This window comes from Epinephelus moara, chromosome 10, assembly GCF_006386435.1.
Source record: "Epinephelus moara isolate mb chromosome 10, YSFRI_EMoa_1.0, whole genome shotgun sequence".
Classification (NCBI taxonomy): Eukaryota; Metazoa; Chordata; class Actinopteri; order Perciformes; family Serranidae; genus Epinephelus; species Epinephelus moara.
This window is the reverse complement of record NC_065515.1, coordinates 27,397,773-27,409,703: the sequence shown is the minus strand read 5'-3', so window position 1 is coordinate 27,409,703 and position 11,931 is coordinate 27,397,773. Positions and strand designations below refer to the sequence as shown.

The window sequence follows — 11,931 nt, the reverse complement described above, 5'->3', positions numbered from 1 at the left end:
ACCTCTCCCCTCTCTGGAAGTCTCGGACCTCCAGCCGCCCGCCTCCGCCTTGATTAAACGCTGAAAATGAAATAAAAGAGGGAGCCAGGTTTTTCCTATTTTATCTTATTTTGTTATATTTCTCCCTCTGCTCTTGCTAGAAGCCTCGGACCTCCCGCCGCCCGCTCCCGTCTCAAACACGGAGGTCTCCCTCTCCGCAGCTGAGCACCCACGGCGCACGCCCGCCCTGTTAAATAGCCTGTAACCACTGTGTGACACAAACTCAGTGCCTTGGTCATTAAATAATGTCAGGCTCGGTTCGGGTTCGGACAGAAATATGACATTATCATCAGTTTATAAAAACCCCCCCGGACGCCCCGGACGGGACGTGAAAAGTGGACATGTCCGGGCAAAAGAGGACGTTTGGTCAGCCTAGGTACTGCCCACCATTAGTCATCTTTAATCAATGTTGTCCTGCATTAAACAAATAAGACAAGACAAAAAGTCCTCACCTTTGCCACTAACTGTAAGTTTTTCCCCTGTCATTAATTAGATTGGACAGACCACTCTGCAGCTGCCACCCTTGAATAATTTGTCATGTTACAGGCCCATTGGTGTCACCGGAGAATTTCAGTGCCGCATGACCCAAATTCTGTTTAAATTGTAGCCTTTCCACATGACTAAGAAAAGACAGTCCTGGTGGAAACATTGCTGTAATGTGTTTTTGTCCTCCCTCAGCCCTCATTTGCAGTCCGATGACAAGATGGTGAATCACTGCACAGAGTCTGGTCTGTCTCCATGTCCCTTTGGACATGCTGTCATATATTAACCTTGATTCCCCTTGTTTTCACGGACTGCCCTGCAATTACTTTACAGCAGAGGCCAGATGTCCCTCCTTATGTATCCAACCTGCATCTATCCAAAAAGTCATCCTAAAACATAGGTAGACAGTATCATCAATTGTTATTTTAAAATTGTTAGAAATACCAATAGCGCAAAGTATCCTCATGATATCCTATGAAAATGCACACACAATGATTCATATATCTAATGAACGAACACCCCACAAATGATGTTACACGCTTAAGTTACGGAGGTTAGGTTTAGGCAAGTAAAGTTACTGTGGTCTCTCAGGGAAAATTTCAGGGGGAAAGTCCTACATTTTGTGACCCACCCACCATGCTAAGCTTTGCCCTTATGGGAACGGATCAGGACCACTTCCTTGTTTACTCCTGTCGATGCATTGTTCACCTGATTGGAGCCTTCAAAAAATACATGGCTTAAGCACAAATTACCGGCTCATGATTGAGTGGGATATGTACGAATTTTGGTGCATTACTTTTTGTAGGAATCTTTCAAACAGTGCACGAGAACAGCCAGCAATATACTTTGCTCTTTGTGCTCATTTACTTAACATATGAAGCAACAGTGTAGGTTTAAATATCATGTGCATATAATAAAAGCAGGTTATAGCCCTGTTTGTTTAGCATGCATACTGCATGTCCAAGACATACACATGTACTGCAATATAATTATGTGTAAGTCTACTGCTGCACATTTTTAGGGTCGTGCTGTGAAGAAAAAATGTACACTATATGCCTACTCAGTCAGCATGTGTGTATGTATAACAACATCTTATCCCATATGGTCTTGTGTTAAGGGATTATATTGGCAAGGCAGAGTTAAGCCATCTTCAAATACTCTAAAGTATAATGGATTTTGGCTGTCTAGCAACAAGCAACTTAGAAGGGGAAGTGTTTTTCAGAACCACTGTTGCCCTACATGACAATGACGTAAAAAAAATAAAAATGTTTGTAATTATGAAATCCAAAAGTGTTGACTCTCAGTGTGGCCTCTGTTAGTGTTTAATTTGCCAGACAGATTTTTACTATTGTAAAGTAACATAAATCATTACGATAGATGTTACAATCTTGGTGGCATCATCTTTGCTGTATATAGAGTGTGTGAGTGTTATCTAAAATAAAATAGAATGAAATGTCACTACCATATATCGTTTTCCTTTATAAAACTGGTGGCTGTTTGCCTTATCTTTGCTTTCGGCTGGAATTTATATATTACCCACCTTGACTCTCTACGATACACATTCATCATACTGTGAGTCAATTACATGTTCCTGTATATGTGTGCAAACCTTATAACTCCCATTTTGGTGCTTTATAGTTTCTTACTGGGACAGGAAGTTTGTGTTGTGCTTTATAAGTTAATCAAATCCTGCAACCATCGATTGTAGTCGAGTTGATTTAAACTGAGTGGATGTTTTTCTTTTTTTCAATCCCTCATTAGTTGAGCTTTACGAGACATGAGGTTTCCATCCGGCATCACAATTATGTAACATGCCGAAGCATTCACACTGTGACTTAGCTGAGCAGTAGGGAATATGGATTCACACAGAGACAGCATGACCTCAATTACCCTTTAGTCTACTCTCTGACCTGTGTGTGTGTGTGCGCGTGTGTGTGTGTATTTCTGTTCTGTTGCATTTTTGTGCATGTTTTTGTGTTTGCACAAAGATGTTTCTGTGGCCATTTGCTGCCTTTAGAGAGGAAAAATATAGTAAAACATCCCTTTTTTGGATTTAGCTCTCATTAGCATCTCTCTTTAATGATTGCTCTGGTATCATGATCATTTAAGTATTATTAGAGTATGCTATATTTTTGACCCTTGACCCCATTGCTATTAAACGTTCAGTGTGTAAGATCCCTTATGGGGATATATTATAATAAGTATGTCTTCTTTAGTGTATAATCACTTGAAAATAAGAATTGTTGCATTTTCGTTACGTTAGAATGAGATGTTTATGTCTACATAGGAAGCTGGTCCTCATCCATGGAGATTGCCATGTTTCTACAGAAGCCCAGAATGTACAAACCTAACAGTGGTTCTATAGGACCATTCGCATTTTCACATCGGGCACCGTAGTTTGGAGTTCCTCTGCGATTACAGCGTTGGAAAAACACTTATTTTTTTAAGTTAAACTGCTTTAGTCAGTGTTTTTACCGGTTTAAATCACTGGGTCCATTTGTTTTGGAGAGGAAGAGACCTCTGCGGATAAATAAGTTCTTAGTGAAAACCTCTTGAACGTTTGGATCTTAAATTATGAGAGAAAACAGATAAGTAGACATTAGCCAGTGGTGGGCTAGCATTCTGTCTCTGACATGCCAAACAGTGTTGGAGAAACACTGATTTGTAATATGACACTGCTTTATTCAGTGTTTTTACTGGTTTTAATCCCCTGGTTTGTTAGTTTTGGAGAGGAAGAGACCTCTGTGGATAAATCTGTTCCTGATAAAAAACTCCTGAACAATGAACACTGAAGGAACTCTAACCAGGAGAAGTTTCAGCTAGTTGCAATATGCAATCCTCACTGTTTCTTTAGCTGTTTGTAATCTTTGTGATTTGTGCATATAAGCCTTTAGGCTGACCAAACGTCTTCTTTTGCCCGGACATGTCCACTTTTCATGTCCCGTCCGGAGCGTCTGGGGTTTTTTTATAAATTGATGATAATGTCCGGTTTTCCGTGTGTGTGTGTGTGTGTGTTAGAGTGCGGCATGGGCCACATATCTCTGTCCGAACCCAAACCGAGCCTGACATTATTTAATGAGTAAAGCACTGAGTTTGTGTCACACAGTTGTTGTGGTTATAGGCTTTAACAGGCCGGGCGTGCGCCGTGGGTGCTCTGCGGAGAGGGAGGCCTCCGTGTTGGAGACGAGAGCGGGCGGTGGGAGGTCCGACGCTTCCAGCGAGAGGAGAGGGAGAAATAAAACAAAATAAGATAAAATAGGAAAAACCTGTCTCCCTCTTTTATTTTATTTTCAGCATTTAATCAAGGCGGAGGCGGGCGGCTGGAGGTCCGAGACTTCCAGCGAGGGGAGAGGTAGAAACAAACAGCCAATGTGTGTCTGTGTGTGTTATGTTCAGGTGTTGTCACATAAATAACAGTGCCCAAGCAATAAACAGGACAGACAATAGGATTTTATTTATTTTTACACTACATGTTCACTGAAAGCTGACCGAATCCGACCCGAGCCCGAATACAATTTATACATTTTTGACCGAACCCGGCCCGACCCATCGGGTAGGCCTACCGTCGGGACCCATCGGGCTCGGATCGGGTAGCCACACTCTTGTGTGTGTGTGTGTGTGTGTGTCCTATCTATAGGGGCCTATCTGAATTTCTGTCTTTGAGAGATATAATTTTGTAATATAACTGAATTTTCTATCCATACATATAAACTTTAAATAGATTAAAATTATAAGGCATCTTTGAGTAAACTGTGAGTATCATTTAAGTAGGCTATCTTGTGGCCGGGCCGAGTGTCCTCTTTTTTGAAAATCAAAATATGGTCACCCTAATATAAGCTTATTTTCCTTTACACTTACTGTAACTCATGCTCAGGTCACTTAATCCCTGAAAATGAATAATTTACAGCTACACCAGCAGCTAACGTCAGCATGCTAACATGTTCAAAGTGACATGTAGATGCTTTGCAAGTAATATTTACAGGGTTCACCATCTCAGTTAAGCCTCGTGGAATGCTAACATAGGGTAATTAGCACTAAACACAACGTGCAGCTGAAGCTGATGGGAATGTCAGTAGTACATGTAGTTTTGCAAGCATTTAGTCATGAATCAAAGTGTTAGACAAATTGCAGCTTTGACCTGATTGTGCGAGATGAGGTCAGTGCATCACCGAAGAGACTCTTTGTGCCAGATTTCATGGCAATCCATCTGACAGTTGTTTAGACATTTCCGTTTGAACCAAATTGGTGGACAAACTGATCAACATTGCCATCCATCCATCCACAGAGTATGTGTGATGTGTATGAACATTTGTATGTGTTTGCGTTGTATGTAGGAGCTGTTAGTGGACCTCGGCTGGGCCAGCAAAACCAGAGAAAAGGTGGAGGAAGAGGAGGGAGGGAGCGCACAGACAGAGAGGGGCAGCGGAGATGACTGCGATGATGAAGATGGCTGCGAAGCATCTGGTGTGGAGAGCAGTGAGTCACACACACACACACACACACACACACACACACACACACACACACACACACACACAAGCATTCATGCAAAAATAGTGGAACAAACATTAGCAAACATACACCCACACATATACACATGTGAACTGATGCACAGTTGCAAGTTTGTCTGCTTCTTGTGCAAATATATGGATTCTGATTCATACATAACACATCAGCATATACAGCATATATACACGTACACAACATAGGTAAAAGACAACACACACATACAGACACACACACAGTTTATTGGCATGGTGGAGGTTTGAAAATGCTGCAGCCTCCACACATCTTGTGCCAGCAGGGAAATGCCCAGAGGGAGGGATAGTACTGAGAGATGGATTCAACTGTCCTCTCCCCCTCCTTCACTCCTTCTCTCTCTCTATCTCTCTCTCTTGTTTCCTCCCTCTCTTTCTCCATCTCTCTTTCTGCTGCTCTCAGCAGTTTATTTCCTCCTCGGCAGGGATAAAGGATGCACTACAACAACCAGGTCACCCCAAAAACACAAATGGAAAAATAAACTGTAATTATTCATTTATCTCTTGACTTATTCACCGGGCTTGTGCTTATACATAATACATGGGTGTCGCAGGGAGATCTAGGGACCCCTAGGAGCCTCGAGGCAATCCCACAGAGTGAATGTAGTTAAAATTTGCTGTGATTTAAATTGTTGATGAGAAAATATTGCTCCATGTTGCGGTTTATTGACCAGATATCCTCTGTAGAGCCCCTTCTTACCATGAGATAAGGGGAGGATTAAGCAAAAAATAAATAAATACATAAAGGGATTATTTTAATTTTCAATGCGAGAAGTTTATTTTGGAGCACTCTAGTAGTAGTAGTTAAAAATTCAATGCAGTGTAGAGGCTTGTAAAATATGAAAGGGGTTTGAATTGTAACCTCTAAGTGCCTGAACACTTTGTTTTAATATTTCTGTTGAAATTACAAGACAAAAAGCAATAGTTCAATGAAAAAGCTTAACACTCAAAAGTTTAATTTGTCAATCAGATCTGATTGCAAGTAATTCTTATATTGCTAAGTTCAGACTGCCAAGAAGAAATACGTCATCAGTGTGTAGCCAGAGTTTAAGAAATACTGTGGTCATACATTCGCAAATAGTGACCCAAAATAGTCTGTAGAATCTATACATTTTTCATATTTTTCAACTTACATTTTTTTGGTTTTATTCATTTAGAGATGTATTTATGCTTTTAGGCTATGTAATACATAAATGAGCATTTCATTGATCTACTTCTTAACTTTGAAACAGTCAAACTTAAAAGTTCCAGGTCCAAAAATGCTTTTTTTCAGCCTTTAAACCATGCGTAACTTGGAAGTTACTTAAAAGAACAGTGTATAGGATTTTGTGGTATCTAGTGCTGAGGCTTGCAGATTTCAACCAGCTGAAACCAGTTACGGGAGCGGAATTATCTGCAGAGGTCTTGTCCTCTCCAGAGCACACCAACCAGGTGATTTAAACCAGTAAAAACTCAAAGTAAAGCAAAAAAAATTAAATTAAATTTCCAACGGTGCTCAGGGGTTTCAAATTACAGTGGCCAATGCACTGTTTGGTCTGTTCATTCTGGGCTGACCCACCACAGAAAACATACTTATTATATTATACTCCATTCTGCCAGTGTATCCCCCTGACACCTACACACTGGACCTTTAACACAAACTGAAAGTGATCATTTCAAACCTGCTGTGCCACTGACCACATTCAACATCACTGACGGTATTTGCTGGATGAGGTCAGAAATGTGCTCTGTTGCACCTGTAACCACACCCAACAGTCATATCACCATGATAAAACATCTAGAGGTCAATAAAAACTGAATATTCAGGGAAGGTTTTTATAATTTAGGTTGCAAATTACAGCTCAGGCCCCAAATTACCCCTCAAAAATACATCAGTGGTAGCTACAGCCGTGACATTACATCACCTTTTACCCATCCATTTCAAATTAGTGAGAAGACCACAGACAAAAACACCAAACAGACATCTGTTGTGTAAACTGACGAACATCATTCCACAGTGGCAGTGCGCTCATGTATGACCCCATCGCTCATAGTAAAAAGCTCATTCACAGAATTGGTTTAAAGGAGTTTTATCAGACACAGCAGATGGTTTACACAGATTATTTTACGTGCTGTAGCAGTTTTCTTTTAAACTTGTCTGTTTCCACATAATAAGAGCAAACTGATCTGGTATTTTGTTAAATATCAATGTCATCTTCAACCAGACGTCTGAAGGACAAACAGTTCTCAGTGGCCGCTCACATACTAGCAGTTACACCCTCCTCTTATACACTATGGAAAGCTTTGCTGTCCATGTCTATCTTTAGCTGGAAAAACACATATGTTGATTAACTAGTCAACATACGAGAAGACCCCGACCACATTTGTGGAGACGGAACTTTCCATGACACCCAAGTGGTTCCTGTCGGGACTTTCTGAGGCCGTATTGGTCATGACACAGGCCAATTATTTTCAGGTCAAACCAATAGTGTTTGTTGGCAGTGTTGTGTTTTTTGTAGTTTCTACTGTACAGAGTGGAAAATTGGCTAGAATACAATGCAGCACAATACAATACATTATTGAAAGGAATTCTTACGTCATGGTCAGTCTTGTGCATCATTACCTTGTTACCCATGATCAGAAGTCACGTCACCCTCATGAACACAACACCCTGGTGATGTCATAGTGGGGTCTCTGTCCCTAAGGGCAGGATGTAATAGGGTCAAAGGTCATTGTCATGTTAATTATCCCTGCGCTGTCCTTGTCATTACTGGAGTCAGGAGAGTGTTTCTGTACAGTGACGCTAAGCACAAGTGTAGCTTGTTATGATACTGAACCGTAGGTCAGTGGTTCCAAACCTCCGGGCTGTGGACTTGTACCAGCGTGGCACATTTTCTATTAGGCCAAGAGGAAGCAACGTGGTTGGACAAAGGAAAGCGAAATAATAATTTTAGAATTTCGTTGGTTGTTTGTGTAGTGATTAACTTGTAGCTGCCTGTGCTGCATCCTTCTCAACTCTCTTTGTTAAGAGGATACTTTCAAAGTAATGCAGGGTGTCAGCAGCTGGTTAATCCGTCCCTCATCAGTAACTCAGTCTGCATGTTTTGTGTGGAGTTCTGGTACCAGACCTGAACCCAGTGGGTCTCAACAAAGTTTTGTTGCTTAAGTCGTAAGGTAATTTATTAATAAGTGGAAGTCTTTTAAGTCAGTTTAGTCAGTAATCTTTTTTTTTTTTTTTATCACAGGTCTCTTTTGCAAAAGATATCTTGATCTTAATGTATTGACCTGATTTAATATACATTTTATATAATTGATGAAATACAGCAAAAATAGAGCCTTTGGGTAGCTTATTGAGTCGGGTTCAGTCAGTTTAATGGAAGTGGGCTGGTCAGAGTCTCTGTTTCAGGTGTGTGCAGAACTTGAGACATGATTTAAGAGAGCTTGGGAGTTATTTTGGAGCAAATTGGAGAGAAAAAAGGCCCAGTGCATGTGTTATAATACCCTAATGTGTCCTAAATATGCTTATAAATTATCCCAGTCATCACCCTGCATCCTCTCATTGAGTGGTCCATAAAAACCTTGTGATTTTAATAATGATCTATGGTGTAAAAATGTTTGGGAACCCCTGCTGCACTGGTAAAATTTTCTATTACAGTTAAGGGATTTGATGTAGCAGTGGGGTCAAAACTAATCTCACAATAAGAAGCCAAGCATCAAAGTTATGACATTTACTTAAGTATCCATAATTACACCATTGAGTCAAATGGGGGATTTATTTTTGTGCATTTCACAAAAACAAAACTGTATTTAAGATCTCACGCTATAAAGCTTTGGTAAGCGATAACTTCATGTAGGGGATTATAAACCACAATATTTCAATGCAAATGATATAACTGATAGTTAGGTTTAGCACATAATTCATACTCGAGATTAAAAAACTATCCCTTTGTTTGTACATCAGGATCATTTTTAACACAGTTGATATAGTAGTTGTGAGTGAAAGACTGTGTTCATGACAAGATAAAACATTTTTGTTTGGTGTCTTATACTCCATCACCCCCCTTATAAAAAAGTAAGGTATTTGTTGGTACATTTGTCATACCCTTTAGTCTAACCTTGATGTGTCAGATCTCTGGAAGCTCACGCCTCCCGCTGGGCCTGGAACTGGTACATCGGCTATTTACAGAGAAAATTGCTAGTTATGATTTACCGAGCTGGTGGCGGCGTGTGGGGATCGTGTCTCTCAAGCCACAGCAAATTCCTGGAGAAAGAATCACAATAAAGAGTGACAAAAGGGGGGATTTTCTGCATGTCTCCCCCGCACGTCGGGATCTCTATGCATATAAACAAGCCTCACACGCACTGAGGCTGAAAGAGTGATGTCGCGTCTACCAGACCACACAAATCACAGGGATTCTTTTTTTATTTTTTAAATATTTGTACTTCTTATCCTTGCACTGTACATCAAAACAGTAGTTCAGCGTCACCATCAAATTAATCAAAGCAGGACGCTCTGATTTTCCTTTGGATAGATCTACCACAAAATCTGCCCATCCATGCTCTTTGACACCCTTTTTAAAATTCTGCCTACAAAACACTTCTCCACGTCTGAATCTCTAAAATATGGAGCTTATTATTTCACAGGAAAGGGAGAGCATAGAAGGAAGATTTTGCTTGCGTGAGAAGAGAGAGAGAGTGTTGCGAGTGAGTGGATGTGCATGCACAAATTAATGTTTATGGCCTTTTTTTTTTTTTTTTGCGCGGGTGCAGCCATGTGCTTCATGTGTAAGATTTAAGTGTGTTTGTGTGTATGCAAGCTGTGCATCTGTTACTGCAATGTCTTTGCGCATAATCCACTATGTTTTATGGATGGCCCAGTTCTCCGTCTGACTGACTGAAATGGATCCAGTAGCGTGCTGCTTTCTGACTCATAATGTCTTTCTCAATATCGACCCTTTGCTCTCTTTTACACACACATGATTGAGCTTAAGTTTTCTCTCTCTGTCCCTGGGCTGCAGATATGAACAAGGATAAATAAAACTATAAAACAAATATTCTCCCGTCCTCTAATTAATTCTCATGATATTTCGGCTTTGTTGATCAACTGAAGAGGGACAAGAGAAGTGGGATATGAGAGGTGGAGGTGGTGTGCCAGGTGATACCAGCCAGGAGCTGGAATTAAACCTCACAACTTCAACACCCCATTGCCAAGCCTGTTTTATTTATGTGGGCCATTTAGCAGTGGGAAGTTATTTTAGTCATGCTGAGACAGTACACAGCCTATTATTATTTGATTTAAGTCCATTTACAAGTTGATCTCAGCCCAGAGTGGGAGAATCACTTGGCAAACATTGTTCGCAGATCAAAAGTGAAGAAAAAAAAGGCAGGCGTCTGAACATATGAGTAGTAAAAGCAGAGCGCTTAAATTAGCGCCATTTGTGCCATTTTACAAAGATTCAGTGAAGTCCAGCCAGAAAAGCTGATATTGTTGGGTTTACTCTCTTACATTGCAGTCAAAATGAATGTTATACTGAAAGTTGTGCAAAACAGTATGTTTAAGTCACGATGTGGTATGTGAGTAGAAGACGATACATGCCCATAGACACAAGCTGTAGGTCTAGCCATGAAATTCATGCTAAAGTTGGTATGGAGCTCTGCATTACTGTCAGCAATCAGATACAGCTGCTGCAAGTTCATACTTAACTTTATTCGCTATTTATTATTAATAGCAACCCGTTTTAACACGATGAGAAAATAATCCCATAAAAGTATGCCACGTATGCCATTAAACAGTCTGTTACAGATTTTTTTTTCTCTTTCACTATTCTTCTCTCTCCGTTTAGTCATTTCTCATCCTCCCCTCCCCTCGAATTCACCAAGATTAAACCGATTGATTTTCTCTCCTCAAACCAGCACAATCCCTTCTTCAACTGCCCCTTCTCCGATCTCTCTGTCTCCCCAGACATATCCAGGTCCTACAATGTCAATAATGTAAATGTAATCACAGCTTCTCTTCTCTTCCCTTCTCCTTCTGTGTAATAAATGAAATGCTGTGTCATTATAATTGCTGTGCTTTAAACTGGGATGTGGTGGTGGATGCAGAGGCGGGGATACTGAAAACCTCCAGGTGTCCATGAGTCACATTACAACCACTAATGTCAGTATAGTCTGGAAAGCACCGATCCTTTTGCTCTTACAAGAAAGCTACTTTTATATGTAACACATTAGTTTGAAGTTGCTTCCAAAATCCCCTCAATGACCATATGTCTTACAGATTCATGCTGTCCTAAAAACTGGCTAAGCTCAATCCTGCAAATAAAAACCAGATAAACACATTTGAAGCAGATTTCACTACAATACTTAATACCAATATGTATATTCAAGAGCTCTTTGTATCTTTACCAGGTGTTTTTTTCTGTGTCTATCTACAGTATGTAAGAGAATGTGTAAATGTGTACTCGCAAGGGGCACTCAATCCATGTAACCATGGTTACCAGGTGGTCCGTCCTCCCATGGGTCCTTATTTGATGACAATGAAGAAAGAGAAAAAGAGAGAGAGGGAGAGACAGAGAGGAGAAAGAAAGGAGGTGTGGCAGATTTTGTGCCGTCTCTCTCAGCCAAGTAACATAGTATTAACCGGTTGCCTCCTTTGTGTTACAATACCTTGGAATCTGGTTAAAGCGTTGTTTAATTTGCAGTTAAAATGCTGTCAGTGTTTGGGCCTTATCCTAATCCTGCACTATATAATAGACATACAACGGGATATTGCTGAACCATTTTCTGTTTATTGTTTCTGCCTCCTTGTATCTTCCCTCCATCATCTCTGCCTTGCTCCTCTGGACGCTCCCCCACTTCCCTGGGGCCACATTCACAAAGCCTTTAGAAGCCATTT

The 11,931-nt window shown here is 40.5% G+C and overlaps 1 protein-coding gene across 2 annotated transcripts in view; it reads left to right on the top strand.

Moving 5' to 3' along the window:
• LOC126397152 (glypican-5-like) overlaps positions 1 to 11,931 on the top strand; it is a 69,243-nt gene that overhangs the window by 39,204 nt on the left and 18,108 nt on the right. For both annotated transcript variants that reach the window (XM_050055702.1, XM_050055701.1), the window contains exon 9: positions 4,857 to 4,998. In XM_050055702.1, the coding sequence (XP_049911659.1) occupies positions 4,857 to 4,998 (142 nt within the window). The remainder of the gene's footprint in view (positions 1 to 4,856; positions 4,999 to 11,931) is intronic.